This window comes from Diplotaxodon limnothrissa, linkage group LG23 (assembly GCF_057381915.1).
Source record: "Diplotaxodon limnothrissa isolate DT_005_m linkage group LG23, D_limnothrissa_male_GT1.1, whole genome shotgun sequence".
Classification (NCBI taxonomy): Eukaryota; Metazoa; Chordata; class Actinopteri; order Cichliformes; family Cichlidae; genus Diplotaxodon; species Diplotaxodon limnothrissa.
The window spans coordinates 21,530,488-21,558,217 of record NC_140617.1 but is presented as its reverse complement, the minus strand read 5'-3'; the positions used below and the strand labels follow the sequence as shown (position 1 = coordinate 21,558,217).

The 27,730-nt window shown below is 40.9% G+C and overlaps 1 protein-coding gene across 1 annotated transcript in view; it reads left to right on the top strand.

The window, feature by feature from the left end:
- agap1 (ArfGAP with GTPase domain, ankyrin repeat and PH domain 1) overlaps positions 1 to 27,730 on the top strand; it is a 136,492-nt gene that overhangs the window by 47,182 nt on the left and 61,580 nt on the right. The window contains exons 5-9 of the mRNA XM_085348223.1: positions 69 to 210; positions 3,743 to 3,877; positions 15,159 to 15,286; positions 16,410 to 16,565; positions 18,100 to 18,192. Coding sequence (XP_085204349.1) covers positions 69 to 210; positions 3,743 to 3,877; positions 15,159 to 15,286; positions 16,410 to 16,565; positions 18,100 to 18,192 — 654 coding nt within the window. The remainder of the gene's footprint in view (positions 1 to 68; positions 211 to 3,742; positions 3,878 to 15,158; positions 15,287 to 16,409; positions 16,566 to 18,099; positions 18,193 to 27,730) is intronic.

The following is a 27,730-nucleotide window of genomic DNA, read 5'->3' as shown; positions in this document are numbered from 1 at the left end:
GATTTTATGCTTTAAATAAAGTTTGGATTTACAACCTTGTTTGTGTGTGTATGTGTGTGTGTGTGCAGTTTGCGTTATGGGTGGACGCAGTCATCTTTGTCTTCAGTCTGGAGGACGAGATCAGCTTTCAGACTGTTTATCACTACTTCAGCCGCCTCGCCAACTACAGGAACACCGCTGACCTGCCGCTGGTGCTTGTCGGCACACAAGGTACTACACACACACACACACACACACACACACACACACACACACACTAGCCTCTGTATAGACACCAAATCTTTGTATTGTTTAAAACTCTACTTGAAGGGGTTTATTTTTAGTCCCTAGCAGGAAGCTCTCTCTTTCTCTCTGAACAGTCTGCTTTTCTAGAGCTTTGCTACCACCTAGTGGTGCACAATCCTAATTGCAGCTGTAAACTTGACTTCATTGCCTCTGATTAGCATTTTGTGGCTGGTGTTAATTTTAAGTTTATTCCTCCTTTTCTTTATTTGTATTTTATGCACTCATAAAAGTATTAGAAAAAATGTCTGCCCTGCAAACTGCCGTTATTCTACATAGATCCAGATATAGGAACCATAAAACTGAGAAGACACAGCAGGAAAACATCAGTAGATTTGTAGAGTGTTTAGGCTGAACGCTGGCCAATCCGCGCATCAAAGGACATGAATAATTCTTTGTCGTTACAGTTTTGTCTTTATTATCAGTCTGAACTGAAAGTTATTCCTCTGTTTGGACATTTTAAGGCAGCATTTTCATTTGTTTTACTCTTAATGGATCAGTTAATCCAATAAAGTAATGATCTGATTAATAAACAGTTGAGTCAAAGCTCACCATGGTAACTGATGCTGCTCCTGACCTGGTGATTTTATGTTTGGGTTTAAAATAATCTGGAAGCAGCACATTTTTATTTACAGCATGATTTTAATAAACTTGATAAGTTCTCTGCTGGAAGAATGTGTTTTAACTAGAGATGGCACGATACCGATTCCGATATCATAAATTTGGATATCTGCCGATACCGTTATGAATCCGATATAGCGCATTTTGTAATGAATAAAACTGTTTTTTTTTTAATAAATATCTTGCTGCATTTTGTATAAGTTTATACTCAAGTTTTAAAAAACAAGAGACTGAAGCTATTCTGTTATACCTGTATGCAAAAAATACACTGCACCCAAAACATTTTATAGTTCAGCAACACTGATCAATCTAATAAATTCAAACCTACACCATCCTCCCTATTCTGGCTTTTTATAGAGTACTTACCTACCTAACTAATAGGGTTGCCAACTCCCAGCAAAAATATTAGGGAACCAACGTCCGCCCTTAATAATCACCTTTAATTTAATGCATGTGTAAAACAAATGCACAGAAATCAATTATTTTTCTACAATAATTAAATAGATTCAACATCTTTCTTCAACAGAATTACAGACTACACAGATGGTGTCTTCCCAAAGGAAAAAGTACTATAGCTTACTAGGGTGTGTATTAGACTTATTAGTTACTATATGCATGGATTTCTATACATTTAATCAGGTGACCACTTTTGTTGTAAGATTCAGATAATTATTTATTCAAAGTTTTTAAATGACATAACAAAGAAAAATATTTCTTTGTGCCCCCCTTTCCCTGTTAATGTCCTACCTGGCCCCCGACAAAACTTTGCTAGAGCCGCCCCTGCACAGTTACCAGCCGTCAGCTACCTAAAAAAGGATCCTGGTGTAATTTTTCTCTCAGAAACAGTTCATAACTTCCCTTCAACTCATTCATGTCACCTAAAAGGTAAACCTGTTTCTCCATCACCTGTTCAGCGCTGATGATTCAGTAAGGACATCTCCTGGTTTCATCTTCATGTTTCCCTCTCACCACATATACAAACACATATCATGACCAGCAGCTTTTACAGCTGTGGCTCCAGCAAACATCAGCTGATACTAGAAAGTAGCATTAAATACATTCTAACAACAGCTCATCAAGCTTAAACGTGCTGCTGTTGTTTATCCGCTGGTCTCCTCTTTCTAGCGCAAAGTGGGCGATAAACAAACAAGAAAGACGGGACTTGCGACAGAAAAGCTGATCAGCTGATCATTGATCAGTTTCATGTTTGAAGTAATAACAGGAGAGGGAGGGGGAGTGAATGAGAGAAGTGGATGCAACTGCGCAGCAAAGACAGAATAACTCCAGCTTTGTGTCTACTTTTTAATTCTAACTGAAGTACGAGACAAATCGCTTCCCACTTGTTTTACTTCTCTGGGATAGTTTTCGCCGAGATGAAATGCCGCGGTTAGGAAGCATGTAGCGAGGCTCCAAATGCTCCAACAGACCACCGACAGGTCTCGCAGACAACAGCCGCTCTATCACGTGACACATACTGCTCCGAGGCGCTGAGCTGGGTTATGCCAAGTAGCATGTTTTGTGAGGTGATTTTGTGATACTTTGGATCGGATTACATTTTTTATTTCTCTCCGATATCTGATCCAGTAATTTAGGTCAGTATCAGACCGATACGATACGTAATATCGGATCGGTCCATCTCTAGTTTTAACATGTCTGATTGGTGTAGGGGCACTCATAGGGATGATTTTCTGAGGAAGAGAGCCTGAAGCAGGTAGCAAAGAAAGATGAAAACCACCAGCATGATACCTGTTATCTCCTGCTGGGGTTTTAGGTTTTGTTGAGTCAGCCAAAAAACAATGAAAGCCTAGCTGTGTTGACGACTCTTGACTCTTGAAGCAGAGTCCTGCTGTGCTGTTACTGAGCTGAAATCTTGTATGTATGAATGTATTTACAGTCTCACTGAGTTTGTCCCTGTAAGCTGCAGGCGGAGAGAAACACCAGAGAGCACAAATATTCTCCACAAACGAGCAACAATAAAGACCCAGTGTTTGTGTAATCACTGAAATCATCTCAGGACGCCGCTTCCACATTCTGATATTCATTTCCAGCCGCAGTTAAAGTTACCTGTATAACATCTGCCTGCCTCTGTCATCCTTTTTTCCTGGTGTTCACCTGAAAAAACCAACATGAACCCATGTTGAGTTTAACAGCCAGCACATCTAAGAGTTGGTTCTACATTCTTTAGCAGATAGGTTAAATAAAACAGAGGCAGGTACAGTGATAACAGGAGCAATTACTTTGACACATGTGGTCCCTCAAACATTAAAACAGGAGGAAACGTCTTTAAACACAGGACAGGTTCTTCATGTCACCTCCAGTGACATCTGAGTCATTTTAAAGTAATTCTAGTGTTGTTCATGGAGGCGTTCATTCCTTAAAGTGAAATACTCTCGTATAAATAATTACAAATATTACTAATAGATGTTATTTGGCAGATTTTTGCATGAGCCGGTCCTCTCTAGAGCTGTTGTTACTACCTATTTTGTTGCACTTAGAAGTAGCTTAATCCAAACGTGCTTATTACTCTCATAACCAGCAGATGGGGCCAGAGTACTGCTGAAGTTTTCCTAGTTAAAGTCTGGGCTCTTGTTTCTTTTCACCTTCATGAGCCACAGCGCTGATGTGGAGGCGTTCCTTCTGATTCTACAGGCCAGAAATCTAATAAAATACATGACTGAGTCAGTCTTACGGCTTTTATTATATTTATGACACCTTATATACCTACATTAGGGTAAACGCCTGAATAAAAATAGATTGGTTCCTTTGAGTTTCTTTCTTTTACTGTAAAATGTGGATTTAAAGTTAGACTCAAGCTCTTTCTTTGTCATTTCCCTCTCAGACGCCATCAGCTCGACCAACCCGAGGGTGATCGACGATACCCGGGCCAGGAAGCTCTCCAACGACCTCAAACGATGCACCTACTATGAAACCTGCGCCACCTACGGCCTCAACGTGGAGCGAGTCTTCCAGGATGGTAAGCAGCCATCTGTCAGGGAAAAGTGTCCAACACGACCGGGAAACCAGAGTCCAGTCCTCTGGGAAGGTGACATTCCTCCCCGGCACACTCCCTCCTCCTCCTCCAACGTCCCGGCCGGAGCCATTCGAACGCTCTTAATCACACATCAATTAAGACTTAAATGGACCCGCTCAGCTATTTAGCTCAAACCGAACAGCAATTAAGTTTTATCATAGCGGGGGGAGGAAGGTGGGGGGCTACAAAAAGAGACAATTCCCCAACGGGATTAATAAAAGAATCAGACATTACAGCGGGAGGAAGGACAAAGAGGAGGAGCAGGAGAGTGTCCGGAGCCGTCAAGGTCCTGACTGACCCAGACACTGCATGCACATCTGCATTAAATGAGTGAATAAATATGTGATCTGATCTGTGTCTAAGTCACAGTGACACAAAGACACAGTGTGTTTAGGTACGTAACTGACAAACAGTTTAACAACCTTTACTGAACAAGAGCAACCTGTGATTTCTGAGGGTGGATTTCCCCTGTTCAAAGTCATTCTGTGGTGTAGTTACTGGGAAGAAGCCATAAAAAGTGACGTATCTTTAGTTAAGTCCCAATTAGAAGCCTCAAACCTCAATGTAACTGAGCTTTAGGTTTGTGAAGTATATCCCCTGATGTTTGGCGTCTTCCTTGGTTTGAAGCCCCCAGTTTAACAGTGTTGCCTCGGCCATTCTTCACGTATTGGTTCATAGGTTCATTGCGTCTGAAGGCCCAAACTTACGATGCCACCTCCACCATCTTAAGTCGTTTGGTGCTACATGTTTGGTTGAGTATTAGACTTTCTGGGCCCAAACTGTGATGCGAGTCCTGACCGTGATTTTCTTTGTGTTTGTGATTTTGTCTGAGGCAATTTCTTGGTGATTCATTGGATCTGAAAGCCCAAATTTGTGATGCTCCTTCATCCACATTTAATTTTTGTGTCCATGAATTCTTCCCGAGTTGTTTTTTGCTGGATGTTTGATATGGTTTGGGACTTCCTTGGACTGAAGCCTTATGAACCCAGACGTGAAGCACGGCAGAGGTCACCTCTGCCGTGCTTCACGTCTGGGTTCATGAATTCACCTCAAGCCACCTGGCACGAGACTTCCTCGCTATGGAGGTCCAGACTTATGATCATCTCATTACTGAGTTTCAGTTCTGGGTTTGTGAAGTTGTCTTACATCATTTGATAATGGACGTTCCAGGCAGGAGCCAAGAGGGCTGTTTTTGAAAAACCACCTGCACCTGTGGTTTCAGCTTTTTGTCCTGCCTCCTGCACGCTCTCCACATGTAACACGTTCATTTCTATTTCCAGTGTGAGGATGCATCGAGACAGGATTTCTGGAAACCACCAGTTCATGTGTGAAAGTGTCTAAAGACGTCATAATTTATTTCTGCTGCACCAACAAAGATTTACCAAACTGTGAACTTGGCCCTACAACATGAGTATGCGTACCCAGTTATGTTTCACCACTGCTTGTGTTACGTCCCAGCAGCAGCAGTAGTAGAGTGGACCTTTACCAAACAGAAATCTTAGGCCTGCCTAAGACTGAGAAGTCTTTGGTTGATTGGACTGAATCACCCAGATGATCGTTTGTTTGGCTTTCTGACATCACCAATGAGTGATGAAGGCCTTTAGCTGCTACTCTTTTACCCATCCTGCTTTGTGCTGTGTGACTGCAGTGCTGAACCTCTTTCAGACATTCAACAGGAGCATTTTCAAATGTTTGATCGCTCTGAATGCAACAGTTTTAGGACAGAAAGACACAAATCTGTGAAGCTGAATCATCAACAGGAGCAAACAAAAAAGTGGCAGAAAGGTTTCAGGAGAAAAGTTTTTTTTCTCTCTCTCTTATTGCAAATGGTAAACCCTGCGGCTCATTTTTCACACTCTGAGAGCACATTAATAAGAAGAGAGGCAGCAGAGACGTTAATGAAGCGGCGGGCGGGCGACCGGTCGGCAGGCGCGGGGTTAACGGCTGTAATTAGAGAGAGAAATGGATGACACGGACTCAGCGGTTAATTAGCAGCGACTCTGATGGCCTCTGGCTTCTTTCGCGTCCACCTGAGTTTCACTTTGAGTGGGTCTGATCAGATTCTGCCGCTCAGGCTCGGTTTACAGGGTTACAGGTTTGCTCTCTGACTGATGACGACGAAGAGCTGGGAAATCTGTCGTCCACTTTACGATTGTTTAATGATTCACAGCTTAACCAAAGCCTGAAGCAGACATTTAGCAATCAAAGTCACAGAAATAAAAATATGTCAAGGTGAGGTAGATAGACTGCATGTTAGTGCAGAAAACTTCATGTACTGAGATGGAGCCCAGATGTTAAACACTTCATTTTCAAACTCCTGATTCTGGATTTCAGAGACGTTCTCTTCAGTGTTGACCCGCCCACAGGTGACCAACCATGCTGTGATATGAGGCTGAATCCAGAGCTAACCTGACGATGGTTTGAGGTGGAATGAACGTGACGAAATAAGGCGTTTGATTGCTTTGTTTTGATCCTGGATGCAGATTTTAACAATAAAAGCCCTGCTAATGATTTAAGGCAGGGGTGGGCAATTCCAGGCCCCAAGGGCCAGTGTCCTGCAGGTTTTAGATCTCACCTTGGGTCAACACACCTGAATCACATGATTAGTTCGTTACCAGGCCTCTGGAGAACTGCAGGAGCTCATTTAGCCATTTAAATCAGCTGTGTTGGTTCAAGGATACATCTAAAACCTGTAGGGACACCGGCCCTCGAGGCCTGGAGTTTCCCACCCCTGATTTAAGGGCATTTCATATGTAAATTTTAGCTTGTAGTCATCACATCAGGTGACATGATCACCTCTTAACCTGCTTGTTTCATATCTCCCGCAGATCTTTGGCTCATATATAAACTTTTCTGTACGGAAACAGAAGTTAAGCTGAAAAAGAGGCAGGTGATCCCCTCTGTGCAGCGTCGCCTCATTTCAGGGGAACTAAGAGTATTTCTTACATCTCTTAATTTCATGCTTTTGCATTTATTTTTAATAAATAAACTCAAAACAGACAAAAATGTTGTAAAGGATATAAGAAAGTATCATCGGCTTCTTCTTCAAATCAGGTTGAAATAGTTTAACGCTCAGTGCAGTTCATCTATGGGGACTACTTTCTGTGGCGGATGAAGTCCCTGTAAAGTGCAGCGTGTGTGTGTGTCTGTGTGTGATGAGACAGCATGTCCAGAGAAGGAACAGACACAAGTCTTCATCCATCATCTGTGGGCAGTCATTGCTGAGTGTGTCCTGCAGGGGGCAGTGCAGCAGCAGCAGCAGAGGCTCGCTGTGTCGAGCACAGGAAACAGTCGAATCCTCAGAGGAGCGAAACACTGCAGACTTTTAATTGTAAGAGAAGAAGAGCTGCAGTGTGTGTGTGTGTGTGTGTGTGTGTGCGTGCGTGTGTGTGTGTGCGGTCGGCCCAGGAGGAAGCTTTCCACACTAAACGCTGCCTTATTATCCTCTTAATTATTCCACTCTGTGTGTGTGTGTGTCTGTGTGTGTGTGCGTGTGTGAGACACTGTCTCCTTGTATTCTTCTCGTCATTATCCCAAATTAATCAGTTTTCTAATCACCCAGCAGAACGATGCAGCAGCCTGCAGCTCTGAGTACGTGCGTGTGTTTGTGTTAGTGGGTATTTATATTTTTACTGTGTGTGTGTGTTTGTGGGTTTAAATTTGAGTCCGCTTTAACTGCAGTGTGTCGGTCAGATGTGTGACAGATGGCTCAAGTGGGGTTGTCAGCTAAGAAGGTTGGTGGTTTGATTCCTGGCTGTTGAGCAAGATGCTGAACCCTGAGTAGCCCCGATGTGTGTCAGTGTGTGGATGTTATGTTAAACGTGTTTATGGGAAGAAAAAGGCGCTCATATAAATGTGTGTGTGTTTGTGTGTGTGTGAATGACGCTTGTAGTAGGAGTAGAAAAGCACAACATAAGTATAATTTACCATTTAGAGACAGAGAAGAAGACACACGAGCGTGAAACAGCAATGGGGACTTTATCATTACTATTATTTCTAACATTATTATTATTATTATTATTATTATTATTATTATTATTATCGTTGTTGTTATCATGGGTTTATATGGGGTAGGGGCACCTTTTGGCTTGTCTTTGGACACACCCCTGTCTATACGTTATGGTGTGTATGTAAATGTTTATCTTATTGTGTGAGCTACAATCGTGCTGCCGTCGAGCTGATTCCCAGTATCACCTGTTGGTTCACCTGTTTACAAAATAAAAGCCTGCACACAAACAGGAAGTTGGTGAACAAATAATGTCTGAAACCTACTTGCATTAAATTTGTATAGTTTTTTATTTTATTTGTTGCTTTGTTTTAATGTAGTTGTTAACTTAAACCAGTTGAGACGTCATCTTATCACCAGGAAGTTTCATTTATACAAAAATAATACTTCAAAATTATTTACACATTATTTAAAAGTCAATCACACAGGAAAAATACTTTACATTATATATTATATTAAAAACCTTAAATAAAAAAAACCCTACGTAGCAGATTTCCTTAAATGCTGAAGGTTTTGAATGGACTTTGGTGGGAGATGTTTGTGCTCTACATACACTTTTCTTCACCGTATTCTTACTTTTGTGAAATATCTGTTATTGATTGATTGATTTAAAACAGCAGTGTAATAGCTGTTATTGGAGGCTGATCGATGCATTTATTTATTGATCGATTCTGCAAACTTTCTTCTTGTTCTCTGATTTAAATGACATTTTGCACGCATGTCGATGGAGGGGGAGGTCACACTTTATGATGGAGCTGATGTTTCTGAGCGTATCGATTGTGCTTTAGACCTTCGCTGCGCTTTCAGACGCCATCAATCGCGGCCGGTTGGCCCAGTGGTCGAGATGGGGGCGGGGCTTTAATTACCCAATGCTCATATTCGGCCTCGTAGTCAGCTGGGGTGTCATGGCGACAGGCAGAAGCTTGCAGTGCAGAAATGCTGATTGGCACTGATTTGACTTGATTTGTGTGTGTGTGTGTGTGTGTGTGTGTGTGTGTGTGTGTGTGTGTGTGTGTGTGTGTGTGTGTGTTAAATGTAATAGAGGCTTTGATGAGTCGCAGCGGCGGCACCGAGATGAGGAAGTTGCATGAATGACCACAACACTTAGCATTAAACATAATTGGCCCGCTTGTTGTAATGACGTTTTTTGAGCTAGGGAGGGGTGAGGAAGAGGAGGAGGAAGGTTTCATTCTGTATTTTATGCCGTTAAACCATCATTTTACTTTATTTCAACCCACCGAAGCTTTGATGAACCTGAAATTTTAACACATAAGAATATCATCGTGTATGATTATATATGGATACTTGTAAGAATCTAATTAGTTAATGATCCAACAGATCCAATAATAATCACATGTGAACTGTAGCTGGTTCATTTTGGGCATTTTAGCTGAAAAAAGTTACTTTTAACAGTTTGACAGCTTTTATATTTTTATTTAAAAAAATCAATTCTAACAATTTTGTAGCAAAAGTTTCACATTCAAGTTAAACATTTAGGTTCCCTGATGTGGTTTTATTAAAAAATTGGACCAAAGTGTCTAAGTAATGTCAGGAAGTAGCTAAAATGTTTCTCATAAATGCTGCAAACCTATGTTTGTATGTTTAAAGAGGTTATTTTGTTCTACTAAAATTGATTTACCCTCATTAAAAACCAAACAGTATTCACATCTGAGAGAGAACCTGTCAGTTTTTGACATTTCAGCTTCTCTAGTTCAGATGTTTCACCTCCTGAGTTTGGTTATATTGAAACATTGGACCAGTCAGTACTAGAAAAACCTGCCAAAAGATTAAAAACCTTTGTGTTTAAACTGCATGTCGTCTTTTAACCAGAATTACTTAACTTTCATAAAATGCAGAATTACATTCACACCTTTGCTGGAACCTGTTTATGCTTCTGCATTTTAGCTCTAAAAATTACACAAAACCATTTGGACATTAATCATATAAGAAACCATTTTAAACTCCAAGTTTTTTCTAGCATGATGAAACTATTCCTAAATATAATAAGATTTTGTAAATGATGCTGTTAATAAAAAAATAAAATTGGTTAAAATTTTTAGCATTTTTTTAATTAAAACTGTTAAATTTTAGCGCAAATCTGAGTTGAAATGATGTTGAATCAACTGTGCTGTGATCTGTAGTCGTCTTTGTTTTCTGCTGGGCTTCAGTGTGTGTGTATATGCATGTGTGTGTGTTTAACATGTTTAACATGTAATTTGCTGTAATGGGAAGTGAAGCCTGGTCCAGTCAGAGAGGGGCGGGGCAAGGGGGGGTGACCTCTGTGTGAGGGATCGAGGGGGGAGGAGCACAAGGGTGACAGCCCTGCACTCCCTCGTCCATCAGCGCACTAATTTAATTAGCCTAATTACACCGACGTGAACCCCAACACACACACACACACACACACACGCGCGGGTCCTCCTCCTCTTCTCCTTCTTCTTCTTTTTGGTCCATGTCAGAGTGCAGACTGAGGATGCTTCGTTAGCGCTCACTAACGAGCTTTAATGACCACACACGCTCTGTCAAACAGTCACTCAGAAACATTCCTGCGATATAAAAATCACATCCAGTGTGTAAATATTCGCACACTGACACCACAAACACACTAATCTGCAAATAGCCGACTGCACAGTTTTTATTTTTGGGTTATACTAGAGTAGCTTATCTTACACTGGACCTTTATGCAGCTCCTGTCATCCAAACAACAGCAGACGTGCTGCACATCAGATTTGAAAATTCAGGGTTTATAAAAGTAGAGAGTAAACCAAAAATTACATTTACACGCGTGTCCACGGTGCCTTTGAAACAAATGGATTTAAACCTTTGCAAAAACAGCATTAAAAAAGTCTCCCACCCGAGCTCAAGTCATCTGGATTTGAACATTAATGGTTTCTTCCTTTGGCTGTTCTTAAATAGTTAAAGTACTCCTGAATAAAGCTTTACTTCTAACAAACACATAAACATGAACAGATAATTTTGTCATTTGACAAACATCAAACCAAAGTCAATTTCCTGTTTTGATACTTTAGGAAAACTGATCTGGATTCATACTAGAATTTCCTGGCTTTTTCCTCCAACCATGATCCACCGTTCCAACAAGTTTCGTGACATTTGGCTCAGCATTTTCTTTTTTCTTTTTTTAATGTGACCTTGAAGCACCACACGTTCAGATAGCACACCTGCAGCAGCTGCGGTGTTTGACTTTAACATGTAAAGAGTGAAACGCTGCAGTCAGCTCCGCCCCCCTCCCCTTCATCTTTATGTGTGAGCTGGCGGTGCAGCCCCGTCATAAATCTGATCAAAGGGGAGACGTTTCCATTAGAAGAAATGGCAGCTTCTCAGAGCAGAACTGAGATTGATGGATAAAGTTAAATTGCATTAACCGTGCAGTTTAAATATTTAGCGCAGCCTTATCATAACTGTTCTTAACACTTAAAGTAATATACAGCCTGCCAGGTGCAGGACGGACACGCTGACATGCATGTGAGAGGCTCAGTCCTCTGTGACTTTCTCACTCTGGGATTCAAACTTTGTTCTGATCAGGGCCAAAAGTCTAACTGGAGCTACATTAACTGACCACTGGTCACTATCAGTACATCGTTACCAGCGAAAACTCCAAAAAATGGTGTTAGTAAAAGCTGGAGATGTTTCGTTTTTGGACTGTTGCTCAAACAAAACAAGAAATTTAAAGATGTTAAATGATCCAACACTTGAATGATCTATTTACTTTACCCTTGTCAAAAAAAAAAAAAAATCTGTTGGGATGGATTTATTAATTAGATGAACATGAATATTGGACGATCTTTAGCCGCCATGAGCCTATCAAAAGTGAAACCACATCCAGGAACGTGTCCCTGTATACCAATAATAACTGAAATAAGTAGTAGGAATTACTAATGAGTGTTTTGCCATTATAAATATTATGTAGCAAGGAAGTGCAAATGTTTAAATTTGTTAGAACGGATGCTAAAAAAGTGTTTATCCTTCCTTTATGTCAGCACAAACTCCACTGGAGAACAGAGCTAGTATTCGTCCACTGATTTTGCAGTGTTAGTTAGCACGTTGATGTTGTTTTCATTGTGCAGCTGATACGAAACCAGAAGAAAACAAAAATGTGTTGGTGAAGAAGAAGAAGAAGAAGAAGAGTCATTCACATAAAGACAACAGTGAAAATCTTTGGTGATATGAGATGATTTGAGAACTTCAAAATCATTTCACACGTTCCAGAAACTGATCAAAATCAGATAAACTGAAGCTGAGCTAGACCAGGGCTGTCAAGCTCATTTTTACAAAGGGACACACTTGAAAGGCAGGAGATCCGTCCATCCATCCAGGAGTCTACAAGTCCATCCCCACTGTCCTGGATGATGTTGCATATCCCAAAAGGGCCTCAGTAAACGAACAGTCGTTTATCCATTAAACAATTTAATCAAACAATAATCTACTGCCAACATAATCAATCTTTAATTTTCTTTTTCTTAAAGGCATGAAAATGAAAATCAGATTACTGCGGGTATTTTCAATACAATAGTAAAGATAAAAGGATCTTGACCTTTTGTAGTCTACATGCAACATACAGATGAGGCCTCTAGTATGACATGAATCGACATAAAATATAAAAATGGCAACTCTGCAATTTTTTAAAACCTAAATTGATCATTAGGCTGGATTAAATCTGCCACATGGCTGGATTTGGCCCCCAAGTGTTGAGTATGACAGATGTGATGTAGACTGTACTTTGTTGTAATTCCAGTCTGCACCACAAGATAACAACTGATACGATATGTAACCTTTATTATGCAAGATACACACACTGGTAAATGGGTGCCCCCTGGTGGTGAAAGTTTGTTAAATTTTGCAGAGGACAATTACAAAAGTGTTCTTATCAAGGAGAAACTGTTGGTGCGAATTCAGTAGAAAAATCCCGCAATCAGTGTCAGACCAAATGTGTCCAAGCTTCATCAAACAAGCTAATCACCGTCTCAGCATTAACGTTGATCCCGTGGAGCTAAAAGCAGCGATTTTTGATCAGACTCGCTCCCTTTCATCGTCTGTTTTTGTTCTGAATGGCTCCATCGTGCCGCAGAGGCTTCTTTTAAACACCTCCGAGTTTCTTCTCTCTCTTTGCTGCCCTTGGCTCGGCCCCGTGTCACCTGGAGGTAAATGTTTACGACTGGGTCCTCATTAACGAAGCCGGGGCCTTTAACGAGCCCAATTAAAACAATGGCTTCATCTGCGAGAGCATGAAACAGGCCAGTGTTTATTGGAACAGAGATAATGGAGTCACTAAAGTCTTAACTCTCTCCTGTCTCCTGTCCAACACTCGGCTCCACCAGCACATCATCAGACAGACACAACAGTTTGATCGCTCCGAGCTTTGGTGCTGACCTGCTGGGACCAGATTTTAGTGTAATTATTTACGGAGGCTGGTGAGACTGACTGACTGAGCGCGCTGTGTGAACACCATTCAACCAAAGACCTTTACTGTTGTTTTCAGTTTGAAAGGACCAGGTTTTCCTCCAGGAGTTGTAAAGGACTGTTGTCAGAAAACAGAAGAAATTTCGAAAGATTTAATTAATACTAGAAAAACAAAAAGACGTGATACAAATAGACGATATTTAGGGGGAAATCTCTGAAATTTTGAAATATAATAATATAAGTACTACGCTATCCTATGTTTATTCCAACTTAGTGTTTAACGTTTTCATTGATTTTGGGAGCTAATTATATATGTCAACATTAGATTGCTACTGTCAGCCTGCATATTAGAAAAACAGGAAGAGAACGTGAGAAATATACTGCTGAGGGCTAAACCAGCTGTAGCCACATACAGCCTCAGACACACAAGCCTAGAGACCAGTTAATAGCTCCATGGCGACCATGGGCGGCTAGAAAAAATTGTGCAGTCCCCAACAGGTTGGCAAGTAGTTGCTAGAGGTTGCTGGCATTGCAATTGCATCTGCGGGTGACCAAACCAATCGCAATCAGGTTTTTTGTGCAGCACTCTCTTTGAAACTGATTTCACCCGGCAACAGCCAACAATCAATTGCCAACTTAGCAACTAGTTGTTCACATGGAAGCAGCTACCGGTCTCTAGGACTATATATAAGCTATACTTTGCCTGCCACCAGTTAGCCCCTTTCAGTAGGTGTTTGAACTTATATCACCTTCTATAAAACCACCAGATTGCAACAAATAAAACAACCGTTTAAATTGAAAATTGCTAGCCTTCCAAAAACTTACTTTTAGTGGTGTAAATCAAACTTCTGCTGATTCTTGAGCTAAAAACACTTCATTGGATTGAAGAGAGGTAAACTTTTGTCATAATGTAGCAGTACTTTGTCCCCTCAGGGTGGTGCTCAGGACACCAGCTGATGTTGGTGAAGACGTTCAACATTATAAGTGAAAGAGTGCGGTTTAGTCTGACCACTGTATGATTTTAAATCATAAATCTGACATTGAAGCCCTCCACCACTCTCAACAGTGCCAAGCAGTCATTATTCTCCCATTAATATCCTAAAAGGTCCTCGTCAGTCAATGAAGAACCCTCCTCCCCCAGCCATTATGAGCAGCCAATCAGAGGAGAGAATGCTTGGATCTTCCCTGCCTCAACCTGACTTGAGTTGTACTGAGGATCATAAAAACATTAGTAGAAATGATGTTAAGAGACTCCATGTGGTTATAATGTGGAAGATGCCTAATTTAAAACAATGACAGAAGAATTAGGAATTCAAACAGACACGTTTGTTTCAGACGTATTCTGGGTTTTAATGGACAAAAGGTGATTCCCCCCCCCCACCTTTTTTTTTTCTTTTCTAAATTAAAGTGAAAATGTAAATGGTGACTTTCACTGCCTTGTTTGTGGCTCCTGGGTTAAACCCTTAGCTGCTTTTAGACTGTAAAACGGCTCCTCTGAGCTTTATATACACTTTAATAAAACCACCAAACTGAGAGAGGGGCTGGTTACAGCTCAATAAAACCAGACACAGACGCTTTTTTCTTTTTTACATGATGCCAGACATGAACACACTTCACCCCGAGGATGTGATGATGACAGCAGGCAGTAGGTGGTGCTGGTTTTTAAAACCTAAAAGGGGGACACCATGTTCCTCTTTGAGCACTGATATTTTCTTTTTGTAGTCACCTCACTGGTTGTTGGACCTCACTGAGTGTTTCGGTGTACTTTGGTCTGATTTGTGTCTGTTTTGTGTGTTGCAGTTGCCCAGAAGATCGTGGCCACCAGGAAGAAACAGCAGTTGTCCATCGGGCCTTGCAAGTCACTCCCCAACTCCCCGAGTCACTCGTCTGTCTGCGCCACACAAGTGTCAGCCATCCACATCAGCCAGGTCAGAGGTCACACAGAGTCACATTTGCATTACATTGGTTTACAGTCATTACATAGCACTGCTGGTTCATCAGTCAGCTAAAGAGGCACCATGTCACATGTTGTCAGCTAGCCTCTTTGATTGTAGTTGAACACCTTCACTTTGTGCCATTGCACTAATTACATTATACAGAAGTTAGTATAATGGAGCTGATGAATCCTTCTTGTGATGGTTAATTTGTAACATTAGGTGTTACCATACCAGCCCATAGAGTTTGAATGAGTTAGCTGACCTGGTGAACTGTGTCTGAGCTGATGAAGGTCATGTGACGATATGAACAGCTGCTAAATGGGCTTTTTAGTTAGAGCCCTCTTCTCATCCCCAACCTGTCGCAACAGATACCCGAGCCTGGTTCTGCTGGAGGTTTCTTCTTGTTAAAATGGAGTTTTTCCTTTCCACCGTCACTAAGTTTTTGCTGAAAGTGGGCCATCTTACTGTTGGGGTTTCCTCTGGCTTGAGGAGACTGTTGTTGTGAATGAATTGATTTAACTAGATACTAAGGGCAATAAAATCTTGGTCTTGGCAGTAAATCACAGCCTATCTCTGCTGAAGCATGGTGAGATGAAGCTGAAAGCTCTGGAAAAAAAATCCTCAGTGGACCTTTAGTCTAAATGATCAATTAAACCAATCAGATTTTTCTGAAATAAAGAGACATTTGCACTCAGTGTTCATAGCTTTTAGCAAAGACGCCTATATCAAAAATCAAACACATTCCTGGAGAACATGAACAACAAACAAACTGCTCCAACATCTGCCTGAACCACACTGTGTGCAGCTCGAGCTTCAGGCCGTTAAACACTTCGATCCTCATCCTTCAGTCCTGCATCGATTTCTCATTAAAAAGCCATCGCTCAGCTCCCGCGTCCCCCAAGAGAGTGGCGTTTATCTCTCCGCTGTCCTTACAGACGGCCCTCTGTGCTTTCTCAGCTCTGTCTGATTACTGTCAAGTACTCCAGGAAACTGCACCTTAGCCATGACCCCCCATTTTCAAAACACTCTCAGATTTCACCCTAAAACAATATGACTCTGCTTCCTTCTCTCTCCTTTGATCTTTTCCTGCTTTTCTGCTCCTCCGTCCTTTCAGACGAGTAATGGTGGCGGCAGTTTGAGCGACTACTCGTCATCTGTGCCGTCAACACCGAGCACCAGCCAGAAGGAGCTCCGTATCGACGTCCCGCAGACCACCAACACGCCAACACCCGTCCGCAAGCAGTCTAAACGCCGCTCCAACCTCTTCACCGTGAGTCGCCATCAAACACGCAGCCCACAGAAGCCACGGAAAAAAATATTGCACCAGACTTCCGGTTTTGTAGTTATGGACATCATTTCTAATCTATCACAAAGCTTTTGCGTGTAAATTTATAAAAAGAGACTAAATATTAGGAATCTGTCCAGGTTCAAACGTTCCCACTCAATGTTCTCATTATTACGCCTGATTTTAAATCCAAGAACAGTTTTGAAATACCTGATTTTTCGCTATATGGGAGTCCCAGAAATAGTTTTAATAAAGCACGATTGCAGTTTGCTGCCCGTTTCAGTTTTGCAATGTTAACTGTAACAGCTAATTTAGTGTTAGTTTTAGTCATAGTCTTTTGTTAAAGCTAAATTGTTTTAGTTTTATATAGCATAAGATTATCATAGACTGCATCCAAAGTTGTTTTATGACTTCTGCTATAAAGTATAAAAGTCACAAAAGAGTATTATTTTCTCTGACATCAAATGTGAAACGTGTGCGTGCGTCTACTCTCTTGTTCCTCCCAAGCATTTGATTGTTACATTTTCATGATAAACCCGTGAGGCTTGGAAGCACCTGTAGATTAACCAAACTGCTTTGCGTGGTGACTTGATGGCTTGATGCACAAATGGCTTTTCTTTTTCTTTGTCTGTGGTATTGAGAAAGAACTTTACGTCCTCTTGACCTTATAAATGATCATGTTTACATGTTTAAAAACTCCCTAAAGTCGTGTAAAAAAGTCGCTCTTTCATTCTTTTTTTCTTTCCTACTGTAAAATCTTTCAGAGCTTCCAGTTTGAGCACATGAGATTCATCAGCTGTTGGAAAATAGCTGGTGTGAATATCTTCCACATTTTACTGAGCACGAACTGAAAGAGCAAAGTCACAGACTGAAAGTAAACTGTCACTGTATGCTGATGATGTGATGCTGTTTATTATAAAATTTCAATCAGTTCAAACACAGTCCAGTTTCAGGGACTCCAGCTATCTGAGGTAAAGCTTTGCAGCTACAGCTGCACCTAATAAAAAACACTTTAATTCAACTTAATACAATTTAAACAGGTAAGTTGTAAAGAAATTCACCCCCTATCCTGTATGATGGGGGAAATATATTTTTTGAGATCAAAACAGTTTCTGTAGCTGGCTTTTACAGCCATCATATATTTTGGGTGTAAAGTTGGGCATTTTAATATGTGAGTCTATGGGGACTGACTGGCTTTTTGAGCCAGCTTCTAGTGGACATCGAGTAGCAGCTTTTGGTACTTTTATGTCTAAGCCCAAGTTGGCCTTTGTTGTTTGATGACATGTTAAATGAATAATCAGTCAACTGGAATCAGTATATTTTTAGTAACTGAATCATCAGTTAGTCCCTTCTCTTTGAACTCTTCCAGGATTTTTTAGAGTTTTCTTGACTAAAGATGATTTAATCACTCTACATATCAGACATGTCTGCAGTAGCTGTTGACTTTTACTAAACTGATATGTTGTGGTTTTTGCCTGATGTGTTGATACTAACTCTTCTTATCTGGTCTTCTCCACAGTCGAGAAAGGCGAACGAGGCGGACAAGGACAAGAAGGGCCTGGAGGCTCGAGCCGACAGCATCGGCAGCGGGCGAGCCATCCCCATCAAACAGGTGAGACTTCCTGTCTACTCTGCTCGCTCGCTCTGTGTGTTTGAAGCTTCGGCCTTGATTAACAGTGAAATCACACACTTGACATCAATTAGAGTGAGGGGCTCTCCTGGGTCCTCCAACCAGATCATTAGGAGAAGGAGAGGGACGGATTCGCCGTCACTCCTGTTTCTTCCTCCCCTCCCTCTGTTCATCCATTCATCTCCCGCTTCTCTTCTCCCTTCAAAGCCGCTTCCTTTTCTCTGGACTTCTTCTCCTTCCTGAGCTGCTTGATCGCGCCGTTTTAAAGGAATGAAAGAAGGAGAGGAAAGAGGCGACCGTCTCCACTGCGAAACGTCCCTGCTGCGACAGCGAGGAGAGCACCTGAAGTGGCTCTTAATTTGTTGCAAACAAGCTCCCCTTGTGTGGAGCAGCAGAGAGTGAGGAGGGGGTCTCCTGACGAGCAAATCAGGCAATTAGCGAGCTCTAATCGTGGCCTCTCGAGTCGCTGCCGCGGCCTCGTTTGTACTCTCCTAATGAACAAATCGCAACTCTGATTAGGCGCCGCCTCGACAGGAGAGAGCGAGAGAGGGGCTGCTGTTTGTGTTCGGGGTCGGCGTTTAAGAAACGAGCCCGCTGTGATCGCACAGCGGCGTCGACAGTAATTGCAGCAGAACGTGTGAAAATCCCTCTTCAGCTCCCAGTGGCTTCAATTGCATTTTCGTCGTCTTATTCTTTTTCTTCTTCTGTGGTGGTAATGCAGCGGTGGATCTCAGCGGGCTGTTTGAGCGCCAGAAAGACGTTACATTATGTTGTTAATCATCTGAAAATGGAGCTCAGCTGAAACGTGCCAGGTTTCATTTTTAAACGAGCACCTCATTACGTTCACACAGATTATTCTGCTGCTTTAGTCTATGCTGTGTTCAGGTCATGTGGGAATTATGACTTCTGCTAAATCACTGGTTACTTCATTCCAAATTAAATTTATTTTACTTATCTCTGGTTTTTCAGTATTTTAATGTCAATCAGCTGTTGTGTTTCCAGTATCCTCACTAAGACGTTATTCTACAGTAATTATCTGAGATCATAACAGTACTAACTATGTGTGTGCTATCAGAGGATCATATAACTGGTTTAAAACATAATAGTGGCTATATACTGTGAGGGAAAAACTCAATTAAAAAAACAAAAACTCAAAGATTAACAACAAATTAGATTTTCTCACTATGTCAACTTTTTTTAAGCATCTTAAAAATTTAGGAAACAATTATATTCTCTTGACTTAATTCCAATTCAGTTCAAAATTAAAAAAATTTATGGAACAAAAACATGAAAAAAAGATAATTTACTCAAATTAAAATTGAAGTGTCAGCGAGAAAATGTATAAATGTATAATTTTTGGTGAAATAAAAAAATAAAAAGGTGTCGCCAGCACCCTTTTATTTTAAATAAATAATAATAATAACTAAAATAACTCTCGAAGCATTAGAGAAATTTAAAATCTGAATATTGAGATTTTTTGAGATTATTTCATTTCTTCTGGATGCTTGATGTCGATCCAGAAATATTAACATGTAGTGAACACATGAAACTACAGATTTCATCAGGTGAAAAATGTTTCTGTTCGCCTCACATCCTAACCTCACAGTCAGAGGACCACTGTTCGTTATCCAAATTCATGCTAATAAAGCTGGACGCAGACTCCGCCTCCTCCAGAGCAGAGTGAGAAGAGGAGGAGGAGGCGCTGCGAGGCTGAGCGCAGAGCTTCCTCCTGTTGTATTTTTTGGAAGTGGACGTTAATTGATTTGATGGTTCCCTGTGGCCGCTCTCGCCTCGTCTCCTGCCTGCTCCTCAGTGTCGACACTGGCTCAACACACCGCTGACCTGCTGCCTCATTACACCGCGTGTGTTTTAAATGCACAGTGTGTGTGTTAGGAAAGAGGCTGCTTTTCACATTCAAGGTTCAACTACCTTTTCCCCATTATCGCTCCATTTGCACTCCATTTTACCACACTTGTTTTTAATGAGACTCTCTCCCTCACCTTTTAGTCTCGAAGCACGAACCCATTATTTTCTCATCCAGGTGTTTTACTAAACTTATTTTATTTGCTTGCACCTTGAAATGTTCAGTATTAAAAAAAGCTCATAAAAAGAGAAAATAAACAGGCTACATTAAATTAAACTGCACTGAAATTAAAAATAAAACAAAATTAAATTAAACTACCATCTATTGACCTGAAATGTGCAAAAATTGGCAAATTGTGTGTAACTAGTAGAAGCCACTATTCAAATTTGGCATCTTTACCCATAGAAGGCGCCTTGCTGACTCTACAAATTTTCATGACAAAAAAAATAAAATAAAACATTTCTAAATTAAAAAAAACAAAACAGTAGCTTTTATCTTAATAACCCAGAGGTGTGGATTCACCCATTGCTTTATAAAACCTCAATTATGACTATGACCATGTTGATGCCTGATTAGCGAGCTCTATTCATAAACTATATAGACACAGGAACAGATGATAGTTAGTGAGTTGTTAGTAATTAACTTGTTTACTAAAATGCTACGAATAACTGCATTAAAAATCTCCTGAAAGGTACAGACTGAGCATAAGCTATTACTATATGCTGATGATGTAATTCTATTTATTACAAAACTACACACAACAATCCAAACACAGTAAAATTAACCCCCTTTGCAGCCATTATGAATAGAATACAAGACATTTTTTGTAACAAGCTGTAATGTTTATTTGTGCTGTCGAGTTAGATATTTGAACATGGTGATTGCCTCAGTTTTGGAGCCAGCCCCTAGTGGACATTAGGGAAAGGGCAATTTCTGGTGCTTAGTTTCATTTTTTTTTTTTTTTTTTTTTTGGAGGTTTAAGCTTCATCTTTAAGAAAGAAGCAGTTCACACCATTCAAATTGCTGGTAAAAATTATACAACATCTCTTTCACTGGCTGTGATAACTTTTCCTACTTTAAATTAAATTTGTCAGGGACATTTTCAGTCTGAAATCTTTCTGCAAAACCCATCTTGATCTCATGACCACTAAACTGGCCTCTGATTAACATTGTACTGTCGAGGTAGAAGGCAGCTGGCCTTAAAAAGCAGCATCAAGGTCCTCACTAAACAATGAAAATCTGAAATCGAAGCTTCATAATAAATGTTTCAATGAATAAACCTCTATTATGTTTGTTGCCCTGTCAATCAAACAGAAAGAGGGGGGGACTTTAATGTCTTCTTCTATAGAGTTTCTGTAGAATTTCTGGAGTAGTAGCTGTCTTCTCACTGTCACCAGTCACCTTCTTCTTCTTTCCAGTTTATTAGTGTCACCTGTGTATGTGTTGTACCTGAATGTGTGTGTGTCTGAGCCACTTGTTGCCCGCCCTGATCTCATTAGAGCGACTCTTAGCGTGACACTCGACAACTCGAGGTGACGGCGGTTCACTTCTTAAAGGGGAACGCCTTCGTTAAGAGAGTCCAGAGCTCATTAAGACAACACACATACACGCACACACAGAGACAGAGGCCAGGTCACTGTGGCTGTAATGAGAACAGGGCGGATCTCGACTCTGACACTATTAGCCAAAACAAATTCACACAAACACGTAAACACGCTGGTCATGAGTAGCATTCACAGCAGCGAAGGTTTGTCTCTAGTTTTTCTTTTTCTTGTCTGGTTTTCAGTGTAAAAAAATGACACAAAGACTGTCAGTAAAAGTAAAGACACTTGGTTTGGTTTCATGAGACAAAGAAAACCGGCCCATTTTTTTCTGATTGATCCAGTGATTAGTCAGTTAATCAGGACACAGTAATTCTAAGACCTTCGGTTTCCTTTCTAGAAGTTTATCCTCCTTTCTGACACTTAGACTAAAATGTATTAATGAACATCATGTTTTATTCAGTAAAACTTAAAAATAAAAACTGAGCCCCTTAACTGATCAGGAAAGGACAGAGATCAAGGCAGACGAGGGCTGTTTTCTTCTATACAACCAGAGGTCTTTAGGTTTAGGTTTCTGTTTTATACTCTCAGAGGTGTTGTTATGTGACGTAGCTTAAAAATGCTTCATTTAACAGACATGCTAGCATTAGCGTAAACAAAAACAACTCAGGGTTGCAATTGATCCCTGAAACTAAACAAACCCTCCATGAATCAGATATATTGCCCATTTTGAACATGTTTTTTCTTGGATAGTCAAATTTCCTGCTATGTTTAAGTGTACTGTAGCTGCTAGCTTCTTAAGCGTAGCTTGCTTGCTAACATGATCTCTGTCTAAATGTGATACAAAGCCACATAAGTGTTATGTCCCTGTTATACAATATAATGTTGTTGTTTCCACATTGGAAGATGGTGACAGCATCACTTCAGCTTTGCTTTTATTTTATTTTTTAATCAGTCAATTTATTTATTTATTTATGATCTCCGTACACCTCTTTGGCAGCAACAGTAAAGCGTGTGAGGTTACAACAACTGAGAGCTACATGACGGGCTGTAATGACACGAAAGTACGGCTTGTGCCAGCGGAAGTGACATCACTTTTATCATGCGGTGCTGTTTGTGAGGACAAGAAGGGTTATTGAGCTGCTGTCTAAAGCCGGAACAAGAGGACATATAAACTGTTCCTACTTCTTTACTTCTTTAAACCACCGAGGAGTAAACCACTTAAATATGTTTGCAAATGCAAGTGAAGCTCCAGAGTGGTGCGTTCAAATGTGGTATTATAACCTGGAAATTTTCCAATCCATCCGCTCACCATTGTGTAATGAATATTTGATTTAATAATGAACATGTTTATGCTAATGAACTCTCTGAGGGATTACATTCACGTCTGCCACCTGCACGATGAACCAAAGCAGGAAACACATGTGGTGTTGAAGCTGAAACCTCCTGCGAAGATGCTCCACTGCGACTCGAAGCCACAGAGGAAATGCTGGCTGTACCAACACCCGATTGGTCGTTTTTTTGTTTTTCTTCTTCTTCTTCTTCTTCTTTTTTGAAGTGAGCGGATGCGTCCAGCTTTGTTTACAGAGGCTGTTGACGGCGCAGGGTTCCTCCGACATCTGCTCCACGCCACTAATTAGCCGATAATTACCGGAGAGAGAGGGAGAGGCTCGCTCATGTCTCTGTCAAGCGGCTGACCGAGGTGCTTTGAAAACCAACAATCTAACAAATTAATTTCCTTCGACACAGCAGCCGAGCCTCTGGGACCGGACACACTGGAGAGGTGCTCGTTGTTGGGGGTTTTTTCCCCCCTCTTTTTTTCTGTAAACCTTTATTTACTTTGGGAAGGTTCACTGAACTCACCTGAGAAATAGGGAGGACAAACACTGCCAAAATCAAAACAGAAACTTAAAATTCTTAAAACTTTATCTAATTGATTTTTGAATATTTCTCTGGATCCTTTTTATCTTACTTTATTCATGAGTTTCACAGGCCTCTGTCATCAGTATGATAATTACCTTGCTTAAAAACTCATGTAAACTTCAGGTAGGAAAGTATGGAGGACTGCAGGTGCCAAAATCAATAATAAATAATAATAAAAAATCACTCTATTAAATGCATCAAAATAATTAATGTAAATTAAAAGTTGATAAATTGATTATCCTAATTTAATTTGCCTTTACATTTATTTATATTCCTTTATTTATTTACTTTGTCATTTATCTAGTTATTAAGGAACAATAAGGGCATGCAAAGAAAAAGCAAACTGAAAGTAAAATGAAGTGAAATTAAAAAAAATAAGGAAAATGCCTGAACAGATATTGAAAAAAATAATAAATTGATAAATAAGTAATTATTTGTTCAGCTGAATTCCCAAATTACTATGTGTTAATTTGCATGGTTCTTTTGCTAGTGGCTCTAAAGCGGCCTGTTAGGACCACATGTTCACTAACTGTAACTCCCAGGGCTTCTTCTTTTTCTGCATTGCATTGCTAGCTACAAAGATTTGTGATGTGGACTGTATTAACATCTAAAATGATCTCTCAGAGAGAAAATTAGAAGCAACAGATAGCATTTTTCTTTGTGCGTTCATTTATGTTTATGCCAGCTACCTTCCGGTCAGTTGAATATGCGGATTCACTGCCATTTACTTGATGTGCTTCCTGTAAACAGAAATCCCTCTCCCCAGCAGTCTGTCTATCAGTATTTGACCTTTGTGCTGCATTTTGTAGTTTTAATCGTAACTCTGTTGTCATGTTGGTTGCCTCATCTATCTGATTGAGATTACCTTTTTGCACATCTGCAGATGAGTCTTCCAGACTTCCTAAGATATCTGGCTTGTTTGTTTTCCCACCTAGAGGAAACAGATGTGTAAAACTCATATTAGACCTCAGAACTCTCCAACCAGGACTTCAAACTAAGCTCCAAGTATGCAGCTAGAAATGTTACAACCTCCAAACAGATCTCTGACCTGTCCGACATCCCTACTTTAGCGCTGATGCTTTGTAGAAGAACTGTTAATAGATTCCCTGACCTCCACCGAGACGACCTCCTCCTGTAAATGAACATTTTGCATCTCCTCCTGAGCTCCACTTGGAGTCTGAAGTCTCAAGGCTTTTGGATGCTGTCGCCTTCTTCCTGCGAGGAGCTGATTAGTGTCGTGCTTGTAATTGCCTCTCGCGGGGTTGCAGACGAGCACGGGGCTGGGTGGTTTTGACAAGTCTACTCGTCCCCCCTCGGCGCTGGGCGCTTTGTAAGGAGTTAAATTGGATGGTTAATTCGGGTGTTATTTACCCTGTAATTCATTAGTTTCGCCCCGCCATTGGCAGCGGGCAGGCTGTAATTTCACGCTTCGCAATAAAAGATGTCTCATAATCTGCTTCATTTAGCAGCCAAAGAATTTAATGAAATTAACTGCAGCCCTAATTAAGACGGTGAATATTAAAGACCTGCTATCAAGGCTTTAACGAGGGTGACATGATCCGCCTTCCGCCGGATTGGAAAAATATCATTTCCCTGGGAAAGGTTGTCACCGCTCGGAGCCATTTTGGCCATGATGACATTTTTGTCATGCACACTAACCCCTGGAAATGAGATTTTTTGGGGGGTGGTGGCGGTGGGTGGAAGATGTGTTGGAGGGATGTCTCTCCCTTTTTAGTTTGAGAAATAATTAAAACAAGGAACACAGGCGTCAATCAAAGAGCATTTTTAGACTGTGCTCATTACGCCGCTGCGTGGCAGTCTCCATGGAGCAATCCCGAGTTTTTGTTTGGCACGGAGGTGTTGCTCTGAGCTCGCTGGAAGTGTCCCTGTGGTCGCTTTGTTGTTTCACACCGTATGAGAAAGTGTGTGTGTTTGGGTGTGTTGTTACACTTATTTGATGAAAAGCTGGACAAAAGTGCCCGGCGGTGACCTGAAGGGTTCTCGCAGAGGAAGAGGAGTCATGTTTCCTTCACATCCTGTCTCTCACCGAGCGTCGAGCCGAGCGAGGGGCGAGGTTTTTTATCCACTAATGAATTGAGACTGCTGAAGTAAGGTTTGGATAATTGAGTTTCTAATTAATTACCCAGAACTCTTATCAGATAAATCAGCCCCTCTTCAGCCCCCCTCTTCTTCTGTGGTGTTTTATTTGATCTGGTCTGCGTCTTGCTCCCCTGGGCTTGCCCTTCGCTGTCCTTGCCTCATCAACAGTGACCTTGTCATGGAGCCTGAAGCTGCTGCGTGGCTGTCAGTGTGTTTTGATGGTAGTTATGGGGTTTGCCCTCTGCTGTGGTGGTTTTTTAATGATTTTTACTGTTTACTTCGAGGCAACAAATCTTGTTTTTTTTAATTCCTGTCATCCTTTGTAGTGATCAGGTCAAGAACCACATGGAAAGAAATGAATCAAAAGAACTGGAGCTCCACCAGGGCCGTTCAGTTTCCTTTATTTGTTGTTTTAATCATGGAAAATAAATCTTAATAACTCTGCATCCAGAACACTCACAGTTTAATTTGATTTTAATCCTTAGTTTGCGAAGAAATAATCATAAATAGGGTCTTGGCTGAAAAATGAATATTCAATCAATTTTAAGTGCAAAAACACCAACCTGTGGACGAATCTGTGGGAACAAAGTAACAAGATGTAAACTCCATGTGGTGTCATTAATAGCCTCCCCACCCACATTTCTTATTTTATTTCACTTTTCACTGTCAAATAAAAGCCCAAAAATAATTACATTAACCTTTCTCAACACAAGAAAAAAACCTTGTCCACACTAAATGCAGGCACTTAACACCCTGTATGTCAATTCTCAAGCAAAACCCATCATAAATAATTTGACTTTTATTATCACATTTTTAACCTTTTGTCAGAAAAAGCAAAAAGGGCTTGTTTTTGTCAGGTATCAATGAGTGATGTTTGATTCATATTTAGTTTGAAAACCGGAAATACATTAATACATTGCAAGATGAGAGGAGGAGACAAAGAGAACAGTAATGGAAGACTACCTGCTAGCATGCTCACATTAGCTGTACACTTTCTAAAAACCAATCCCTGACGACGTTCAGACTAAGCCATTCGGGGAAATACCTGGAGGTTAAGCATCCGCAGACAGTTACCAGATAAGAATGCCAGTGGTTAATGTTGAAAGGTAGTTCAGGTTTATAGTTAGGATAGCTCCCTTTGGTGGTTTTAGAAGCAAGCCCAAATATGAAGAAACCCCAGGGTAAACCCACGACCTGCTGAAGAGTTTATATATCTTTTCTGGTCTGGGAATGCTATGGAATTTCCCAGAAGGAACTGGAAAGCGAGAAGCTTGAAAGAAGGATCTCTAAAAAATCTTTGATTAGCTTGCTGCCCAAGTTCAGATAAACCAAAGGCGATGGATATATGGAATTCCAGGAATTATAGTATTGGGAGCCACGAAGTTCAGTGGTTGGTAGAGCAAAATTACTTTTTGTGTTCTTACAGTTTAATTTTCCATCTTGGTAGCACAGATGTTTAGATGTTTTGTCGTTGTTTACACTTTAAGTGACAGTTGTCAGTGTCGCATCATATCTTGGAGGGTGAAAAAAGATTTGAGTTGTAAGAACTCAAAGGCAACATTGTCTTCAACAATTAGTAAAACTGCAAAAAAGTTCCTACATTCAAAAGAGCCTAATTCCAGGACCTAGTGATTGCACTTTCAAGTCATCCATAAAGACATGATCTTTAGTTTTGGACTGCCTTTGAAAAGTCCACCCGGATTTTCTGATTCGTTTTCTAATCTGTGACAAACGGCACCAGTCTACTCTAAACCACTGTGAAGAAGATCTACCTACTATGACCTGCAGCAGGGGGTCAAAGAGCTTTCAGTTGCTTCCCACAAAGAGGATATTTACCTGGAGTAAGTCAGACAGCATCGGCCCCTTTCCTTTATTTTCTCTTTTTGTCTTCTTGGAGATTAGAGGAGTGAACATTTCACACTCTGTCCTCTTGTCTGAGAGGATGATAGATGACCTGCAGACGCTGCTCAGGCTGGATCAGATGGCCACCACGATACAGAAGGGATCCCTTTCTCGTCACCCCCCTCGCACTCCTCTGTCGGCGGGGGGTGACACCTCTAATTTAGCCTCCTGCTCTCGAGGGACGTTGAAG